The 21,630-nt window shown below is 34.7% G+C and overlaps 4 protein-coding genes across 4 annotated transcripts; 3 read left to right on the forward strand and 1 right to left on the reverse strand.

Moving 5' to 3' along the window:
* Positions 1-1,421: 1,421 nt before the first annotated feature.
* On the reverse strand, positions 1,422-2,362 carry LOC120773077 (protein TsetseEP-like). The gene is made up of 3 exons (XM_040102021.1): positions 2,309-2,362; positions 1,905-2,237; positions 1,422-1,843 (listed from the first exon to the last, which is right to left on the reverse strand). The coding sequence occupies exons 1-3, from the start codon at positions 2,360-2,362 to the stop codon at positions 1,547-1,549; spliced, it is 684 nt and encodes a 227-aa protein (XP_039957955.1). The 3' UTR covers positions 1,422-1,546.
* A 6,166-nt stretch (positions 2,363-8,528) lies between these two features.
* On the forward strand, positions 8,529-9,403 carry LOC120772413. The gene is made up of 3 exons (XM_040101012.1): positions 8,529-8,604; positions 8,664-8,999; positions 9,072-9,403. The coding sequence occupies exons 1-3, from the start codon at positions 8,551-8,553 to the stop codon at positions 9,309-9,311; spliced, it is 630 nt and encodes a 209-aa protein (XP_039956946.1). The 5' UTR covers positions 8,529-8,550; the 3' UTR covers positions 9,312-9,403.
* Positions 9,404-12,639: 3,236 nt separating this feature from the next.
* On the forward strand, positions 12,640-13,556 carry LOC120771740 (protein TsetseEP-like). Its single transcript, XM_040099912.1, has 3 exons — positions 12,640-12,721; positions 12,780-13,115; positions 13,181-13,556. The coding sequence occupies exons 1-3, from the start codon at positions 12,668-12,670 to the stop codon at positions 13,397-13,399; spliced, it is 609 nt and encodes a 202-aa protein (XP_039955846.1). The 5' UTR covers positions 12,640-12,667; the 3' UTR covers positions 13,400-13,556.
* A 5,749-nt stretch (positions 13,557-19,305) lies between these two features.
* Positions 19,306-21,112, forward strand: LOC120771355 (protein TsetseEP-like). The gene is made up of 3 exons (XM_040099309.1): positions 19,306-19,444; positions 20,181-20,504; positions 20,586-21,112. The coding sequence occupies exons 1-3, from the start codon at positions 19,397-19,399 to the stop codon at positions 20,994-20,996; spliced, it is 783 nt and encodes a 260-aa protein (XP_039955243.1). The 5' UTR covers positions 19,306-19,396; the 3' UTR covers positions 20,997-21,112.
* Positions 21,113-21,630: the final 518 nt, after the last annotated feature.

The raw sequence follows: 21,630 nt of genomic DNA on the forward strand, positions 1-21,630 counted from the left end.
GTTGTAACCGACGTCATCCAACAGAAGGCCCGTGCTCTTTCGACATGGTCGGACCAAAGGGAGAGGGTTGCCAGATGAGTAGGGTTTGTGGGGCGTGCAAAGAGGTGGCCAGAGTTACGCGTAGACTCATAACACGGTGGACATATATTAGATATGTCGGGGTTTATTCCGGATAAGTAGGTGTTTACCTTGCTACAGTATCCAGAACGAAGCTGGGCAAGGGTTACTTTCGTTTCTCGCGGTAACTCGAGCTGTTCGTCTACAACGGGTGGTGATTTGACTCCAAGTATGCCTTACACTGATAGGGAAAGGTGTTGTTGGCGCCACTGTGAATAGCGGGCAGTACTTTTCGGAAGTTCGTTGCGTCCGAAGTCTGGTCGTCGTATTGCTTGATGTCATCAACGTAGTTGAGGAATGACCTCTTGATGCTTCTAGGGGTCGATTACGGTCCCAGCAGTTGATTGTAGGGATGATTTTGGCGAAAGGGTCCAGTTGAAACTACTTGGAGAGGAGTTCATTATGCTGCTTAGCTAGGATCATACGGGCCTCACTATGCAGGTTTTCGATAGAAGCAATCAAGAGGCCGCCTGTCGTAGTTCGAAGTGGAATGTTCTGACAAGTTTGCAGCTTCCTCTTCTGCGCTTTGCTGCATCTAGGCGACCATATTTATGCGGCGTAGTTGAGGACCGGTCGGCCGATTGCCTTGTAAGTTATCAACAGTGTTTCTTTGTCTTTTCCTCATGTGCTGCCGGCTAGCGACTGGAGAATTTTGTTGCGGCTCTGCACTTTGGCAATAATCGTGGCCGTGTGAGGAGTGAACACAGGCTGTCGAGTGTCACACAAAAAATCTGAGGGTTATTGTCAGTCCGAATCTTAACACTATCGACTGCAATATTAAGGATCTCTCGACATCTAGACATCTTCAGGCGCAAGACATTACTTTTGAGCGCACTTCTGAGACAACAAAATCTTATATAACCCATAAAAGAATAAAATTCTTTGCAGTGAGAATATGATGTGTTTTCTTCAACACTCCGACATTCGAAAAAATAATCTTTGAATGCGTCTTTTTCATTTTAATTTGTCACAATTTAGTAATCAGCAAAGTGTATGAACCTTAAGGTCATCGTAGAATAGTGGTTACAGCGGCTATACCCTCTCAACATATAGTTCTGAGTTTCCGACAAACAGCAGAAAACACATACAAATTTAGCCAGACTCATAGCGATCTTTTTTTAGCAAGCCACTGTGAGATCCGCGCGCCTTATTTTGATAAAAAAATGATCATAACTTACAGTTGCTCAGACAATAAATGAAAAAAAACTTCTGGAAATAAAATTAATAATTATCCATTTTCATAAGTCGGTTATGGAAAAAATAAACTACTGAAACTATATATATATGGATAATATTGCATTTTCTTTACACTTTATATAAATATTTAAATCATCACTCTAAGTAAAGTCGACTTTTCTCTTCGTTTTCAGTGAGAACAAATTTAAAAAAAAACGAGACACAGTCTACTTTCTATCTACACAACGAAAATTTACGAGGCAAGAGGAGCGGCTGAGCTAGCAACAGAAGCAGTACTGTCATCGGCAGCAGAACTATCTGGGGGAGCAGTACTGGAGGTAGCTGCAGTGGTGGAACCTGGTAAACCACTGACGAAGCATGCGTATAACTCCTTATAAGTTTCGGCAGTCTGCGTGGTGTAGGTGCGCTGAGCGGCGCTAGTACACGAAGTCTCCGTATCACTAATCATTTGCAATCCACTCTTCAGTGAAAGCGCAGCAGTCGAGGCGCTATCCGAGAGCGTATAGATGTCCAAAATATCAGCTGAGGACTAGTTTAAGGGAAGAATAGTTAGTTCACAGACATGATTTTACTTCCAATAATACACTTACAGCGGTGACGTAGCAGTTGAAGAAGTCCAGGGTATCATTGTCGCTGTTGCATGTGGTGAAAGCACTGCATATGCTGGCGGTCTGATTCACAAAGGCAACGCGATTCTGGGCAGCAGTGGCGGTGAGATTGGCTGAAGCTTGCGTGGCCACGGTGACACATTGCTCATACTGCGTGGAAAAATTCGCGGAGATTTGGTTTATGATTGGCATATAGTAATTGAAACACTCAGTGGTGACTGTGGGATCAGCGGCGCCGCCCATGGCATTAGCCTCAGCCAACAGGCGGAGTACGCCGTGGTCAGCAGACCTCACGTCGACACCAAAAGGTATAGCCTGGCAAGTTAGGAGGATTGTAAAATATTAAATAAAAAATTATTGACAAAATAATTGTATTATTCACTTACCGCCGCAGCGCCAATTAGGGCCAAGCAAAAGCTAGTTACAGCGAAAGTTTGCATGTTGATAGGTCGTTAGCTCTTACTTCTCGAACGCTAATGAGCTGCCCGCTAATTAAAGTCGTATTTTATAGTAGAAATTTGTGCCCTTGAAGTAATCGTCTGATTTTGCAAATCACAAATTTTTGTGATTGATTGAGTAGTGTGTGGGTCATTATCGATTGTTTTTGGAAAGCAATTATGTTGAAGGCAACATATATTTTTAGGTATTGCTCACATGCAAAGATTGGCCAAGGGGCTTGGAAAGTGTATGTAAAAGGTCTCAAAAGCACACGTGATATTTGTGAATGACATTAAATATATTCAGACGTGCCCTAATGGAATGTCAATGCTTAGAATTATACATGAAGGCATTTGACTCTAAAATAGAATCAGACTAAATTCTAAAAACAAAATTGTTATGGCAACTTTGAACGATATTATCATGAACCTTCGTGAATCCGATTTTTAGTCAAACTTTTATATTATTGTAATCATTTGTGTTTAGAAACGCTGTTAGCAAGAGTTTTCTTGATACTTTACAAAAAGTTGCAACAACAAACTACTATGAGCAATAAATAGTAAGACTTTGTTCATAATTTCAAAACTTATTCTTCAAAATCAATGTCGTGCCCCTTAAAGTAATCACCTTGGCCACAAAACATTTGCGCCAACGTTTTTCCAATTCTCGAAACAGTTGTTAAAGTCAATTTCCGGAATAGCCTTCAATGCGCGTAGCAATTCACGTTTAATGGCTTCAATTGACTCAAAATGGTTTCTCCGAAGCGGTTTTTTGAGTTTGCTAAATAACCAGAAGTAACAATGAGCTTCATCAGGTGAATACCGAGGGTTCCACCGACATTGGTTGAAAATTTGGCCAAAAACTCAAGAAGAATCAATGCAATAAGAGACGGTGCTTTATCGTGGTGCACAAACCAAGAGTTGTTGGTCAATAATTCCATCCTCCTTTCACGAATAGCTTCGCGCAAATTAGGCATAGTACTCAAATAGTCTTCTTCATTGACAGTTGGCCGGTCGGAAGGAATTCGGAGTGCGCCACACCTCGGTAATTGAAGAAAACTATCAACATAACCTTGATTTTTGACCTGCGTGGTTTTTACTGCTTCGGCTCACCTTTACAACGATATTCAGTCGATTAATCGTCTGTTTCCGGCCGTTCATACGTTTCCTTGTAGTCTGAAAAAATTATTTCACAGACGTTAACACGTCGCTCTTTTCAAAAAAATTGAGGATTTTGAAACCAATCATGCTTTCACTTTTCTTATTTAAAAAATCTTTTTTTATTTTAAAAATTGTTTTCGCTGATTCTTCCGATATTCAAACGATGCCAGTAAGATCTCTAATTCCTTTATTTTATTGACATGTTGATCATCAGTTGATGTTGATGACCGTCCTGTACGTATGTGGTTCGTGATCAACGCGTTCTCGACTCTCTTACAATAATCTGTACCAATCAATATCACTTGCTCGCGACAAACAATTGTCAGCGAAGGCGTTTTTCGGTATTTTGAACTTTTCGGCACCAGAAGTTTGATTCCGCACACAAAATTTAATGGAACTTCTTTATTGAATAATTTCACTCATCGTTAAACTCGCCGAATACCCTTTATGTACTTCAGAAAGATTAAATACTAAATATGTATAAACTAATGATTATTTTGATGTGAGATTTGACATCTTTGCCATTGAAAGTCTACCAACCGTGAACAAAAATATTTCGACGAATAGATTATAGCACAAAATTTAAATTAAAAGTTCTTACTACTTTTTGTTCAGAGTAGTATTTCGTCACTATAAAGATTATTTGTTTACCATTTGATCAAAATCGGACTTGTCTGTGCTGTAAAAACTATGCGCGCAAATCAAATCGCCAACAGAAACTTTTTTAGATTTTTTTATGATCGAATGAAATTTGATCTTGATCTGCCGATTATTGTGTCTTGACAACTGTTTGTTTATAATCGAAAAGATTTTCTAGAAATCTTTATCTTGGAAAATAAAATCAGCAATGAGTTTTCATAAGCGATGAAAGTTTTACAAAAGTCTAGTCTACTTTTTTACAAGCACAAGTATTTTAGTGGCACAAAGGATTGAGCGAAGGTCCTGAAGTATTTGAAAACTTGGCTCATGTCCTCCATTCACCTCTGTTAATTACGATAACATCGAAAAAGTTAAATAAACAGTGCTTTAATCTCGCCATGTTGGAATTATAGAGATAGTAAAGCATCTAAAAATCTCTTATGGATCAACTCAAAATATTTTGGTTCTCGTTTTGGGTATTTAGGCGTGTCAAAGCTAAACATATACCAAAAGACCTGATTTTTTTAACATTTTTTTACAATTTTTTTGCAATAGAATTTTTTTACATATGAGGTATATCGTGGAGTGTATAAACAAATTTTTTCAGAATTTTTTGATGACATCTGTCGGAGAAATTGCTGGGTGAATGAGATGCGTTTTTTCACTGGCGGACACGATTTCTCATGTTTGGATCATCTGAAATACAAAAACTCAATTTATTCTTAAAAAGTACATGAATGGTTATCATCCCTGCTAGAATCACGAACAAATTTTGATAAATAAAAAAGTAATTAACGTTTTTTTGTTTTTAAGTTTTGCCCATGTTTTTTTACACAAATTTTGTCATTACATTGTCTATTATAAAAAATTATGAATCTAATAGGGACGACAGCCAGGCGTTTTGTGAACATTTAGAAAACAAAAATGAAGGAAATCGGTTGAGTAGTTCGACCGGAATCATGTCCGCCAGTTTAAAAAAGTGTGGTTTGAGAAAAACGCGTTTAAAGGAAACGAGTTTGAGGTGTGCACTCCGAGCGCTCCGAACGTCGAGCGGTATTATTATTTTTGGGCCTTTTTCGAAACCTTCCAATGGTGAAAAGGATGTCTACATTAATTCTAAGTGTATAAGGGAACAGAAAATGCAAAAAAAAAAAAAAATTGAAAAAATATTACCCCACTGACCCTTTAATAGATATTATGTTATAAAAACCCTAATCACATTACTTCTACTGCAATTAAGTATATTCACAGCTATAACTTCCACCGTCATACTCGCGCAATAGCGATCTAGTGCTGTCGCAGCGGAAAGATTGTAACTCAGTCTTGGAATATGAAATTATAGAACTCAATATTTCAAAAATTAGAGATCCAACTGAGAATCAGGAAACAAATTTTTTGTCTAAAAGCGGTTCCATTTTCGTATAAGCTCTGTGAACTCAATAATTTCGATCAACGTTAATTGCTAGAAAATATTTGTATTTATTATATACTAAGATAAAAAACGCGTACTCGGAAGATCAATGAGTTCGGCAAGTTGTTTCGAGGTTCCACACAGCCCAATTCTAAACATTCAATCCATATCTTTTAAGTATTAAAAACTTAATACCTTCTCTACAACCAAGAATAATAACAATTTCTTTGAGCTTTATAACGTCACCTACGAAAGTCGGCGGATTAAAAACAAGCAATCTACTAAAAATATTTCTTAAATTTCTTTTATTTCAACCTGTTTAATTGATCGATCAGGTATGGTTGTAAGTGCCATACTCTCCACAGTGGCTTGCCATCTAACAGTGCATCCACTGGTGTCTAACCTCAAGTGCATGTGCAACATAACGAAGCTCAAAATGGCAACGTCGTCCATAGAATTATAAAAAATGTATTATATAAATTGCAAAAACATTAAACTCTTTTAAATATTCATTTATTTTAGAATGTCTAAAAATATTTCGAATACTCAAATCATAGGCGTAATTGTCTCCTTGTACTGATATCAATATTTTTCTATTTTTTGGCTTCTCATTCCTCTTATCTCAATTAATTGGTAGCATGTGAACTGTTGTATATGATGACTCTGATAACGGATATGAAACATATGTACATGTACGTATATCGTAAGTACAATTAATTACAGTTAAGTATATGTGATAATGGTATTAAGGTGACTGGCAACAAAAAAGATATGACAATGTAAAAACTCTATAAGTAGTCGGAGAGGTGAAAGTGAACGTGAATTATTTATTGACACCTTTGACAATATTAGTTGTTGAATTTAAAGAATTAAGCGATTTCTAGCGTTATATGCAATATTTTGAAATCAATTTGAAACTAACATTTAATAACAATTAATGTGTATATTAAAACTCAATGAAATAGCGGTGGGGCAAACATGGGAACTTCATTGAGTGAGATTTTATTTCATTCTAATTGCATTTTACTATTTTCATCGCTTATGTACTATTTTTAAAATCTATTTTGACTACCTGAATTCGCGTGTATGTGTATATTGCAAAGGGTGAAAAATTTCGATGTTCCCATGTCTTTTAAAGAAAAAACATAAACTTCAAATTTAATGGGAATATTTATTACCATTCGAAAGAATATTCTTTGGCTTTTATTTTTTGAAGCTTCTTTCTTTCAAATGTTGGCCTTGACTATGTCTCAGATGATCCAAACGTTGAGTCCAATTTTTGATGACTTGTTGAAGCATTTCGACGGGTAACAGCCAAATGACATGAGTGATGTTTTGCTCCAGGGCTTGAATCGAAGTGGAATTGTTCGCATGGACTTTAGTCTTTACTTAACCGACTGGGAAGAATCTAACGGTGTCATATTACACGATCTTGGTAGCCAATCGACCGACCCAAAACGAAAAATTATCTGCTCACCGAAGTGTTCTCTCAACAAATTCATTGATTGATGTGATATGTGGTAAGTGGCGCTGTCTTCTTGAAAACAAATGTCGCCGAGGTCACAAGCTTTAATTCCAGGCATCAAATAGTCGGTTATTATGGCACAGTAACGGTCGACATTGATGGCTACCTTCATACCGGCATCATTTTTGAAGAAATATGGACCGATGATTTCACTGGCTCACAAACTATACCAAACCGTTGTTTTTTCTAGATAAAATCACAGATCTTGAATCTCTTCAGGTTGCTCTTCGTACCAAATGCGGCAATTTTGCTTGTTTACACATCCATTGAGCCAGAAATGGGCTGATCGCTGAACGAAATTTGGCTCGAAAACGCCGGAACTTCTTTGAGCTTTTCAAGAGCCGTACTTCAGTCCGAGCTGCTGACGGTCTTAGTGTACAGTCTTAGCTACGGGTGCTATATCTTCTTCACTGGTGGCTGGACGTGGTCTTTTCGATCGAATATTATTCAATAATAAATGCTGGGTCTCACTATGGGTAATGGTGTTGCAAATATGAATGAATTTTAATAATAAAATTTAACGATTTGTAAGCGTTGTTTAGGCGAAAGTCTTTCCATAATGAAATGCCAAACAATATCCCTGAACACAAACAACATGACAGCTTGACATGACTCACGCGTGATCTCTAAAAAAAGGCTATTGAAAAAAGTGCTTTGATCACCCGTTAGAAAAAAATCGATCGCTCCAATCTATATAAATGATCAGCGTGAAGAGCTGAGAATGGCTTAGATATGTCGTATATAAGGGAATTTTATCAATTTTTCAGATTCGAAATTAAAATTTGTAAACGTTCTTTTCTCCTCAGGAAGCCACTCACTTATCAGAATCGCCAATACTTCGTAAAAAAAGCAACATCATCTCCATATTTGAGCTCTTCTCTGTATCCAAATTTTCCCCTTCCTAAAGTGAGCCAATAAGGTATGAGCAGAGGTCTCACTAAAATAAAAAATATCCGGTTGTTTGTTCGATTCACACTCTTAAAAGTTTACCGATTCAAAAGCAACTTTTGTGATGCTTAGAACACAATCAAATTTACTTGGTGAATTTGATGAAAACTTATCACTGAATTACCATTTATTTAAAATCTCAAGCACTCATTGTTGGCTAAGACACCAAGAAGAGCTGGCATACTTGTATAGCGAAACTTCAATTTGAACTAATAGTGTTGGAATTAAAAATAAGTGAATCACGCATTTGCTGCGCGAGTATTTTCCGACAGGCCTCTCAGCTTCGAAGCGTCATAACTTTCTTGCCTTAATCGGTAAAAAGTAAACCTGTAGATACTCAATCAAAATTGTATCTATATAAATACGAAGTTATAACAAAATTGGCAAATTTTTCAATATCTATAAACATTTAACTATAGATATGAACATAATTGTTATGGTAAACTGACTCGGAAATGCTGCTGCTCATTTGACCGAAAGCACTCGCGAAGCGAACGACTGGACATTATGCAAACGTTGATTTTCACAATTTTGGTTTCGACACTCATTGTCAGCACAACGGTAACGGCAATAAATTTTGAACATAAATGCACACACTAACATATTATATAACATTTCAGGCTGTACTACCGTTTGCTGTTGCTAAGGCCGAAGCAGATGAAGACGTTATCTATTTGCTGGGTCAAAATACTGTTGTAGGGGGTTCGGCTGATCCCGAAATCACATCCCAATGTTTCACTTACTACATGCCGCTCTTAAATCAAATTTCGCTGAACTTCTCAATGCAATATGAGCTATGCATTACTGCGGCCTCACAAGCAGCAACCAAGCTATCCGCCTCGGCAGCGCAGAATCGTGCTATTCTCGTAAATGAAACGACCACCATCTGCAATGCATTCGCTTCGTGCAACAACGAGAGCAATATTTTGGACTTTCTCAGTTGCTATGCCACAGCTGTAAGTATTTTTTGAATGCTATCACTTATTTTTGATCCAACTTCCTAATTGTTTTCCTTTTTTCCTGACTAGGCCTCTGCTGATATCAATGAATTCTTTAATATATCTACTAACGCTTCAAATGCAGCTGTTTCATTGAAGAGTGGGCTGCAACAGATCAGTGATACTGAGCAAATCTGCCAAAATAAAGCCCAACAGACATACTCATCACAGGCTACGAAAACGTATAAGGAATTATATGCCTGCTTCGCTAATGGGTTGCCAACTGCTAGTACTAGTGCTAGTACTAGTGGCATAACGGTTAACACATAAAATCTGCATAAGAAATGGTTCAATATTTATTGCTATACAAAACTTGTATATAGTCATGCTAATAATACCATTTAAGTAATTGCAATTATGAAAAGGAGGAATTGTGTTTAACGAAATATTTTATTTTTAAAGTATGGCAATAAATATACACATGACATAGCTCTTTACCTTTCATTGAATAATGCCACTTAAAGGGTGAATATTGCTACATATTATGTAGGAAGGATATAGTTCTTTAAGAGGAAATTACTCGTATTGCTTTGCTTTGAAAATGATTAAACACTTGACCGTACTAAATTCTTAAAAATTACTACCACATAACACTGCTTGGAAAAACTCGTTTCCAGCCTTGGAACATCCTATCTTGCTGTCTTGGTGCAGACACTACATTTCTCTAGACTCCTCGCTTTTTTAGCTTAAATGAAATTGTTCAAAAGATGGAATTAGAAGATCACTACGACAGAATTTGCAACCATTTGTCAATTTCTTCAGATAACAAGTAATGTTAGTGCTGCGACATTATACCGCTAATTGTATTCATGTTTAAAGGCATCAAAATTTTTTATCGGCAACTTATATATTTGAAGTTTAGCTGCCTTTATCTTAATAAACACCATAACCTTCACTTTTTCATATTGCGTAGTTGAAAAAGTCTTTCCTATTTTTTCGCTATGGTCGACCAATCGTTAACAAATCGATGAAATGATGGAAAGTATTAACCAGGACCATCACATAAGCAGCCATGACATCGCTAAGGAACTTAACATTCATCATCAAACAGTTTTATACCATTTAAAAAAGGTTGGCTCCAAAAAGAAGCTCGATGTTTGGGTACCACATGAATTATCTGTGAATAATTTAATAGACCGAATTAACATCTGCGATGAAATCGAACCATTTCTGAAGCGAATGGTAACAGGAGACGAAAAGTGGATCAAATACGACAATAATATGCGAAAAAGATCATGGTCCAAGCGTGATGAAGCTCAGCAAATGGTCGCAAAGCCAGAACTGGCGCCTTGAAAGATTACGTTGAGTGTTTGATGGGATTGCAGAGGAATCATCCACTTTGAGCGGCTCAAGCCTGGTCGAACGCTTGATTATACACTTTGCTGTCAACAACTGATGAGATTGAAACAAGCAATCAAAAAAAACGGCCAGAACTGATCAACAGAAAGGACTTCGTCTTCCATTAGGACAACGCTAGACCACACACACTTTTGACAACTCGACAAAAACTGGGAGAGCTTGGCTGTGAAGTTTTGTTGCTTCCAACCAATAGCCCTGATCTTGCATCATCGCACTACCATTTGTTTCGGTCAATGCTGAACTTCCTTATTGGAGTAAAGTTAACTTAAAGAGAAGCCTGTGGAAATTACGTGTCGCAGACTTTCGCCGAGAAACCAGAAAAGTTTTACACTGATGCAACTATGTCTCTAACGGAAAAAGTATTGGTTCATTGAAGTTCAGTATAAATTTAAAAAATTAAGTTGAAGTTTGGTTAGAAATATGAAAAGACTTTTTTACTACGCAATATTTTCATCAGTTGAAGAGGTCGAAGGTCGTTTAGAACTATCTCTCGACCGTCTTTGAAGGCTTTGTATCACCCGTTGGCTTGTGTTTTTGATAAAACTGAATCAGCGTAAACCTTTTTCAATATTTGCAACGATTCCGCACTTGAAATTTGGTTAAAAATAAAAATTTTGAGACAAATTCCTTCAAATATCATTTACCCAGGAAACTAAGTTTTAAGTTCAGGGTGTTTTTTTGTCACAATGTATCTGAGATAAGCCGTACGGGTGCATATTTCTTCAGTTTTCTTGATTTTGTTGTTATGATCGCCAAAAAGTCTTACGGCATAACCCTTGCAAACAGCGGAGGTCTTATTCATGTTAACATATTACCATACAGATGGTCTTTCACTTCTCAATTACCTTAGAATGACTGAATATGTTTGCTTTTTATACTAATTGTCATCAGATATAACATTAATTGTTTATAGGTACAACGTCGGACACTCAAGAAATTTTTTATGTTTTTATTAATAGTATTTCGGGCAACGATTATTTGAATCCGATGTACAGGTTAGAGATGAAAGAAAGAACTAGGTTCGATCCCTTTACGACCGAAATAAGAAGTACCGACGAGGGAGATATGGCTAGGAAGTAGCTAGCAGAGAATGGGAGTGAGCTTTTTTGCAGATGTAGCTAATTTTTGTGGGAGGAGGAGAACATTTTCAATAACTATAATTGTATGCATCCTGACCATTCATAAGTGTTTCAAACAGCAGGTTTCTGTTAACAAGGTAGCTGTATATCTACATGGCGGAGGTACTTTGAACTTATAAAGACATAGTTAAGAAACGCCGAGGCTGACAAGGGCAGCGTGTTACTTCATTATTACTCTAGTATGGGTGCTACCGAACGAAATCGCTATTGTAAACTTGGCAAGCTTGCAAGAAAAGATAATTTAAGTGAAACCAAAGTATGTTTTAATTGACCTAAGCCAAATCCGTGCTAGCCAGAATCATTGCTCTGCACTTCCTTCTTGACAGTTTCACCTATTCAAGGTCAAGGCTGAAGCGAGTTAACTAGGAACGATAGAAATAAAACATTTCTTCAAGTTTGTAATCGTTTTAAAGAAATATGATATTTAACTAAACAAGTTTTCCGGCTTTATGGCTTAATGATGTTCACTTTAATGCATTAAAAATGAGCTTACAATAAGTTAAGTTCCTTTGATGAATGGCTGCGTTTCAAGGTAATGCATTGTATGCATTTAAAAAAAAATTAAGCAGCTTGCTTTCGCAGCGCAAAAGTTACCCAATTCTTGGAAACATTACTAAAACTATAAAAAGATTAAAATTGATAACTTTTGTACGGCAAAATATGCACAAATGTGGTTTTATTTAGTTGCGCTTACCCAATCTGTTGCTCTTCATCCGAAATGCCGCAATTTTACTTGTTTATATATCCATTGTGCCAGAAATGGGCTTCACCGCCGAACAAAATGCGGCTCGAAAACGTCGGATCTTTTTGGAGCTTTTTAAGAGACCATAGAAAATAAATACAACTTATTACTGGGATCAAGCATACGTGAATCATACCTGTCTGCCTTCTAACTTGGCTTGTGGGGAAGACTATAAGAACGTCACACTTTAATAGGAGAAATAACTGATAAATAAAGCCGAAAACGCTCAATCAAAATTATCGGAACAGTAGAAGGCATATTGTATACACAGGCAGACATACAACAATAGTTTGCAAAATGTGTGAATTCTATTTCTATAAAAGACAAAATTAAAATTTTCAAACTCATTACCTTACAAGTAACCGTGAAGTAAAGAAGACAACAACATGCAACCTGCAACTTTAGCAATTTTCGCTCTGGCACTCATTGGCACCACAGTGGTAAGTTCAAATAAATAATATATTACTTTCTTACTAGAAAACATATTAAATTTCACAGGCTGGACCGCACACCTCAGTTGCCCGGGCTAAGGCTGACAATGCTATACTCAACTTGCTCGCCGAATCCAATTTATTAGGTTCCGCAGCTGATCCTGCAATCACTACCGAATGCTTCAACCATTTTATGCCAATCTTAAATCAAATTTCCACCAACTTCTCGTTGCAATATGAGCAATGTGTTAGCCTGGCCACACAAGCCACAGCGAATCTCACTACCTCAGCTGCGCAGGGTCGTGCAACTTTCGTGAATGAGACCACTGCTATGTGCAGTGCTTTCACCTCCTGCAACAGTGACAGCGACAACTTGGACTTCTTCAACTGTTACGCCGCAGCTGTAAGACTTTTTGAAGATTAAAACTTTGTTTTTTGTATTCATTAGTTTACTATTCTTTTAACTAGGCATCTGCTGATGTCAATGAGATCTATAATCTGTCTGCAGATGCTTCGAATGCCGCCATTTCGCTTAAAGGTGAACTGCAGCAAATCAAGAATACTGAGAAAATCTGCACTAACAACGCTCAGCTCACATATACTGAGCAGACCTCTGAGACTTATAAGGAACTGAATGCTTGTTTTGTCAATGGTTTACCAATCGCTACGACTGTTGCTGATAATTAAGCCAGTACTTAGGTTTTTCTCGCAGAATTGTTTAAAGTACTACGGAAGTGAAATAAAAATGTAAACTATAAATATTCTAAATTTGTTGTTAATATATTTATAAACACTCATAAACACTGCTCATAATAAAATCCCAATATTTGTTGGCAAATGCATATAATTAGTAGTCTACTTTTAGGCTCTGCAACAGTCACATAAATATATAAAGCCGTAGCACCACATAGTTAACTGTAAATAAATGAAAATTTCTTTGGCTCGCTAATTTGTTATTAACGAATATAAAAGTTGTTCGCTTAATATTATGCAACAATAATGCATTTGGCTTGTGAAATTCGGATATGTATATGGAAGCTATCAATACGAGTACAAGGCAACAACCAAGACACTAAATTCACTGCTTATGATGAGTTTTTGGTCTTCTGTATTTGTTTCTACAGCTATTTTAAACTATGCAGATGTTCAACAAGGAAAAATTGGATAAAAATAAATATTTACATATGTTTATATTACGACCAATTGATTTAAATCAAATATTTTATAATCTGAAGGTGATTTAGCAACATGTTTACAGAAGATAGAACACTCAAAACAGGGGGATATACTCCTAGTATGCGACAAAGTCCATCTGATACTTAAATTAAAGACCTTAATCGGATTCGGAATAGAGTGTTGAGCATTTTAAGACAATTTTAAAACCTCAGTCCGGTTTCGAATGAAATGTTGGACATACACACTTTCTTGACAGTTTCTAAAGGTCTCCTTAATCCTCAGTTTTTTTACTTTGATAAATTTTATATCATTTTCCTTCAGTCTTCATCGCTAAAGAGAAGTAAATAATTTATTCCGTAAATCTCGCTTGAGAATTATCTTATAGCGGGTCTGTAGGTATGACTATAAAATCAGTAGATGGCATCACAACATTAGATTAATTTATAATTTTATTAAAATTTAGAACTTTTATTACTTTATGTTTTATTATGGCATCATGTGATATTGATGTGATGTAAAGTCATATGATAAAAAATCATGTGATATCTTTAAGTATAGTGCTCCAATTATCGCAATATACTTACCATTTTTATAGAAAAATATCACCTCTTTATAAATATATCACATGATGTGCATATCACTTGATGTCATTTCACATGATGCCATAATGAAAGATATAATTATTTATGTAATTTCTTTACAAATATACTTCTCAATCAATGTAAAGTGGCGTACTTCAGATTAGCAAATAACGTGTGATCCAAGTAGATGTGTTTTTTCAATGGGCTTGCTTGAGAGATAACGCGTGGGTCGTGTCAAGTTGTCATGGCAAGACTTGCGTCTGAAAAAAGTTTATAAATCCTTAAACTTTAAAAATTCACGCTATGGTCAACATAATCGGCCTACTGAGCGTACTATTCACAATACCATCAACCATCTTGAGACCCAGCATCCATTACTGGATAATACTCGACCGAAGAAAGTATGGCAGCCGTAGCTGAGAGTGTACACGAAGACCGTGGAGAGTCGGCGCCTTTCGCAGCAGCTCGGAATGACGTATGAAACGACTTGACGCATTTTACTTCGAGATCTTAAATTGAAAGCGCACAAAATACAGCTTGTGCAAGAAGCGACATCGCTTAGCTGTATAGGCTCTTGAATCTAGTCTATATGCCGGGGAGAACGTAACCGTCAATGGCGACCATTACCTCGCCATGATTACAGACTATTTGATGCCTGAAATGAATCATGATTTTATGCGACATTTGGTTTTAGGACGGCGCAACTTCCCACACATTGCATCAATCAATGTATTTACTGATAGAAAAATTCGGTGGGCAGATAATTTTACGTTCTGGACTGATTAATTACCTACTAATATCGTGTGATATCACACCCGGGTGTGATTGTATGAACACACACGTTGATTAGACTCAACGGGTGGACCATATGAGAAGTAGCATTGAAAGAAATAATCTTCAAAAAATAAGTGCCAAAGAATGTTCTTTCGAATTATAATAAACATTCCCCTTTAAATTGAAGTTTATGTGTTTTTTCAAAATGTGTTTCTTCAAATCAACTGACCAGAAAGCACTTCTTTTGACAATAAGGTATGCCAATTTTCGTAAAGATATCTTGACTAAAAGACAAGTTTTTCCGACGGGGATTTGAATTTGATTGATCACCTTATATGACAGCTCTATCCGCTAGTTGTTCAGTAAGGACGGCTCCGACAAATGACCAGCAGACGTGTGCTGAATTTTAGATCGATAACTCAAAAACTGTGTTAATAGTTCCCGTATATACAGATAGTCAGATGGACATGACTAAATCGACTCAGCCCGGAATGCTGATCTTTTGTATCAATATTTCATAGGACCTCCCACGTTTCCTTCTAAGTAATACAAACATCCTGCTAGCCTTAATGTATGTATAAGTACCTCATTCAAAATATAAAAACTAGCTTCCCGCTGAAAATCATAAGCAGGCAAACCAAACGAAATATCTAAGCGGCAACTAAACGAATGCGAGTGAATGCGAAGCAACTGTTCGAAGCTGCTGACAGAAACTTTCCACACTTCTGATAATTCTTCAAACCACCAATGAAATCAATTTCTTTATTTAAATACTGATAAAACCAGAAAAAAATTGCTGAAAAGTTATCTGAAAGTAATCAAGTAATCACATTAAATTAGACTTCTAATATATTTTATCGATTGGACAACCACTTGAATCATTTACTTCCCTTGAGTCACTTACACGGACAGGAAGTGCAAAAACCCCCAACCAAAATGACTAAACAAAATCACGAAGTACAATTATAGATGCGAAATCAAGTGCATGTCAATGATAAAATCGTCAAACACTTAGGCAACGCCAAGTTAATTTCAACCTAATAGAAATGTATGCCACTTATCTGATTTAATTTAGCACTTATTCGCGCATATTTACATAAGTAGTTCCTGGAAATTTAAGTACCTACCTTGTGTGTATTTTTAGAGAAATTTAATTTGTTTTCAAGTTGATAAAGTTATTGCGACACTCATAATTGCTAAAGAAGGAAGTAGAAATATTTACTTAAGTCATTTAACCCTGCGAATTGAAAAGCGTTTTAAAATATTTCAGTTTTGTTATGCACAGGGGGTTTTCAAATGTTTGTACTCAGTTGTATAAAATATTAATTACTTAATGGATTACTAGTTATGCGATTATATTTACATAACAGAACTTGAATGTTTTTAACAATTCGCACTGATTAAGCATCAACTTTAGGACTCTTAGCGTTAATTTTCCTTATATTTGCAATTTACAGCTCAAGTATTACTGTACGAAGAAGACTTTTCCCAACAAAAATATTCGCAAAACCAAATCAATAACTTTTTCTATGTGGATTTCAACTTCGTATTTCAATTCGACCTTGTCACCTAAGGGTTAATTAAGCGTAATCAGAAGAATACACTCCCGTTGACCTGCAAGTCCAAACTTGTGTACAAATTTTTTGCCATGAAGGCCAAAATCTAACATAAACACAATAAAAATCTTAAACCATAAGTTTTATTTACACATGTTTTTTATACGGACATAAGCACCGATTAGAAAAAAACCCTGCAGTTTAAGCTTTATTGTTGAATAAAATAACTTAAGCGCCGTTCTTTTTCAATATTTAGAGTTAGTATTTGAGCTTTAAAGCTTTTTCATGAACTCATTGCGTATTTTTATTTTGATATTTTTGACTTTGTTTAAAATATTTTGTATTTAAGATCTCAAACAGCTCCTTTTTCAAAATATGTAGTAATTAAAATGCTCCGAAGCTTTTTTGGGTCGATAACTGTAATAACATTTTTAATTGAGCTTAAAACTTTATCGTCAACTGCGTAAGGCTAAGTTTTTTAATATGGATAAGTATTTAGTAATGTCTAGAAATGTTTCGTATTTAAGCTCTCAAAAAGCTCATTTTACAATATATGGTTGTTACAAATATACCACGGAGTTTTCTTGTGTCGATAATTGAACTAAAATTATTATTAGTTGAGCTTAAAAACATTTTCCTCAACAACATTAGTCTAAATTTCTTTGATAGCGATCATTATTTCGATAATTATTTAATAATATCTTGATATACTATATTTATATTTCAGATCTTAAAAAGCTCCCTTTTCAATATATGGTGGTTACTAAAATGCCATTGAGCTTTTCTATTTCGATAATTGTAATAAAATTATTATTTGAGCTTAAAAGCTTCTTCCTCAACTGCGTAAGACTAGGTTTCTTAAATATTACGAATAATTATACATATTTTGAGTCATTATTTAAGCTTTTACTTTATTTTCTAAAAAATTTCTAAAATTTCTACTTTAAAAAATATTTGATTTCTTAAAAAGCTCATAAAGTTTTCAATAAATATTTTATTGAAATGCTATGATTTAAGCTTTTCCTTACTAATTTTATTTTAATATATGTTAAATATTTATTTCATTGGAATATATCTTAGCTCTCAAAAAACTCCTACTCGGATATATAATTTGAACACTTCAAAATTATTACTTGAGCTTTCAAACTTCTACTTGAACCATTTTTAATTATAATATTCTAGGTAATATTTTTTTTTTTTTAATATATTAAAGCTCTCAAAAAGCTTCTTCTTCAATATGTATTATTTTACTGGTTACTAATAAGCTGAACACTTCAAATAACTAATTGAGCTTTTAAGCTTTTTCCTGAACTTCTTGAGTATAAGCAAATTTCAAAAGCTGTCAATAAGCCTTTGTTTAATACATAAATAAGTATTTTGGTTGCTTATAAAATGCTATGCAGTTTTTAGTGTTGATAAATTGTTCAATAATTTAAATTATTATTTGAGCTTTCACACTTTTTCCTTATTAACTTTTTAAGTACAAATGATATATTTATAATTAAGCTCCTTCTTCAATATATACATACACATATGAAGTTTGGGTAATTACTAAAATTCTACGGAGCTTTTTTGAGTCGATAATATATTACACTCTTAAAGAATTCGTACTCACTCTTTCCGAATTGCTTACGTAAAAGATCTTGAGGTTTTCGATGATTTTCATAGTTATGAATTTAAGCTCTCAGAAAGCTCTCCCCGCAATATATATATATCTTGACAATCAAGACTGTGTTGGAACTTATTTAAAATATATTTTCATACAATAAAATCATATTTATTAATATAATATTCAAATAAATGTGAAGTATTGTAAATTAAATTTATAAGCAGAGCTTCTAAAAGCTATTGCTGTGCGTTTTTCAAAAATCACTTTAAATTTTACATAATACTAAAAGGTATAAGAAATTTTATTACTATGGATTTTTTTAAAGCAATTATTTTAAATAATTTACCAATCAGTGAAGAATTTTTTTAGCTTTGAGAATTAGGTGCTTCTCCCACGCATGCAAAACCTCAATGTTTGCATTAGAGATTCGCTTTAGATAAAGCTTCTTAGAAGAGCTACTTTTTAAATCAATGAAAGAAATTGTAAACATACTTAAATAAGTATATCAGTATGTACATCATAATTATAATTTTTATGTTCTACAATGTTTATCGTCGACGATATAAACGGGATCATAAAGTATATGGGCTATATGAAGAAAGCTACTCGAAATACGCAAATCAAAAGGTAAGCAAATACACGACAAACACTCATAACGGTGAGCATCCAACAGTTGTGCATGTGTGTGTATGGCCGTTTATCATATGCCAATAGAAATGTACATATGAGGGCATCTGAATACCTAACGTACACGCCTTACATACATAGTAACATACTAATTATCTGATGGCAGCGCACTCCACATTCAAGATAAGAAACTCTTAAGATACCTACTAAGCAATACTAGCAAATATTAATATAAAAACGTTGTGATACTTTGCGAATTCAGTTAAACGACAACAGCGAACGGTATAGCAAACGCGAAGTTAAACGAGCGACCTGAAAGGATATTTAAGAATTGTGGAATAAATTAAAATACAAGAGAAAAATGTTTAAAATCGTATTGTGTGTGCTCAGCACAATCCTGGTGGCGGAGGTTAGTGTTAATGACAAAAATAATAATTTTTTTAAGTGTCAAAAACCAAAATTTGTAAAAAAAAATCTAAAATGAAAATAATTAAAATAAAAACAAAAAAAAATAAATATAAAAACTCGATTTTTCTTAATCTTTGTTTAATTTTTGACATTCCATGTTTTTTGAGTTTTTGTTTAATTGTTTGTAAATTACTTTTTGCAAATTTTTTAATTTTTTTGAATTTTTTTACAAGTGTTTTTAATTTGTAAAATATTTTTATAAAAAAATTATTAATTTTTAAAAAATTTCATAAATTTTCGTTAATTTTTAAATAATTTTATAAATTTTCGTTAATTTTTTATAGCTGACACATTTTTTTATAATTCTTTAAATTTGTGATATTAATTTTTCTTATAATTGTTTAAACTTTTATTATTTATTTATTTATTATAAATTTTTTTATAACATTTTAAATTTTTATTCCGATCTTTAAATTTTCGTTAATTCTTTTTTATTGTTTTATTCATGTTATTAACTTTTTTGTTATTATTTAAATTTTTGTTAATTTTTTTAATTATTGTTTAATTTTTTTTATAATTTTTTGAATGTATACTAATTTCATTAATTAAAATTTTTTTAAATTTTTGTTAAATCTCTTCAATTTTGATATAGTTTTAATTTTTAATTTTTTTTAAATTTATTTTTATAATCAATTTTGATTCAAAAAGTATTAATATTTATTTATAATTTCTCATAGTGCGCGCTCCCAAGCCACATTTCGGCTCGTGCCGATATCTCATTGGGCAACTTTCTGCTGGCCCATCAAGGACGCGCCACAACACCGTCATCAATGCAATGTTTCAGTCTTTATGTGCCGCTGCTGACCGAAGCGTCCAACCAGTGGGCCGCAGAATATGAGAAATGCGTGAAAGCGGCCGAAGATGGTCGTGATAATATTTTGGCGCAGGCGAGCTCGCAACAGAAAGACATCTCTACATTGGCAGGTGGTGTTTGTAATTACGTGCAATCGTGTGATGTTATCAGTGATTCGTTGTCGGCGCTCGACTGTTTCGGCTACTTGGTGAGTGCCCAGAAAAACTCATTATATAAAAAAGGCATTAACTCTTCTAATCTCGATATTAAATTTATTTACTTATTGCAGTCTTCAAACACACTATCCACCATTTACACGGTCTCCAATAATGCTTCCGATCTAGCAGCTACCTTGCGTCAGCAAATAAACCTCATTGACGTCGAGTCCTATCGCTGCTCAAACGCAAGTGAACGTCAGTATGTGGAGCGCACAGGACAAATCTACACGGCGCTCAATTTTTGCTTGGAAAATGGCCCACCACCAACAATAGCACCACCCACCACCTCCACTGCCGCCACCCCTGCTCCATTGTCCGCTGCCGTAAATGATATCAAACCGATTTCTGCTCCTCGTCGTACGCCCCTGGGTGTTTTGAACAGTCAACCTCGTTCGGCTATTCCTGCACCGAGGAGTGGTTTAATTACCGTTTTAAATAATTCGTGGCAACAAAATGGAGATCAAGCGGCACAAAATGTGTAACATGTTGTTGTAAAATAACGCCGCAAGAAATTCTGTTTTACTGTCACAAGCGAAATACGAGTAAACCGAAAAGGCAAAAATATATATATTGAAATCCTAAAGCATACACAAGTAAATTATTGGTTTTAAAGTAATTGTACTTTAGTTAAATTAAGGCCCTTTCTAAAGGAAACGAAACATATTGGACATTCGAAAAAGTATTTTCGTATTTTGTCGTTGTTAAATTCGGGGAAGTTGAGTGAAAATAATGAAGAAATTCGCTATATTTTGAAATTTTTATATTAAAAAGGGAAGAAAGTTTGATTAGAAATACGAACAGACTTTTTCGACTACACAATATTATAAAACTTAGTTTAGACATGAGCATTGGTGTGTACATTCCCGAAAATAATCGTAAACAAAGTCACAAATCTTGTGACTGCTCAAATTTATTCGAAGCATAGATATTCTCAAAATAGATATGTATTACATATGTATGTACACTTCCCGTAGCATAAACATTATTTTGTTTTCAAGTTCATTGTACGAGGTAGGATCACTTCTATCGGTCAAACAAAAAATATTACCTGTTTAAATCAAAAGAAACGATAAAGAGAATATGAAAGAATGAAGGAAAAAGATAGAGAGAAATAAG

Source organism: Bactrocera tryoni, chromosome 3 (assembly GCF_016617805.1).
Source record: "Bactrocera tryoni isolate S06 chromosome 3, CSIRO_BtryS06_freeze2, whole genome shotgun sequence".
NCBI classification, from domain to species: domain Eukaryota; kingdom Metazoa; phylum Arthropoda; class Insecta; order Diptera; family Tephritidae; genus Bactrocera; species Bactrocera tryoni.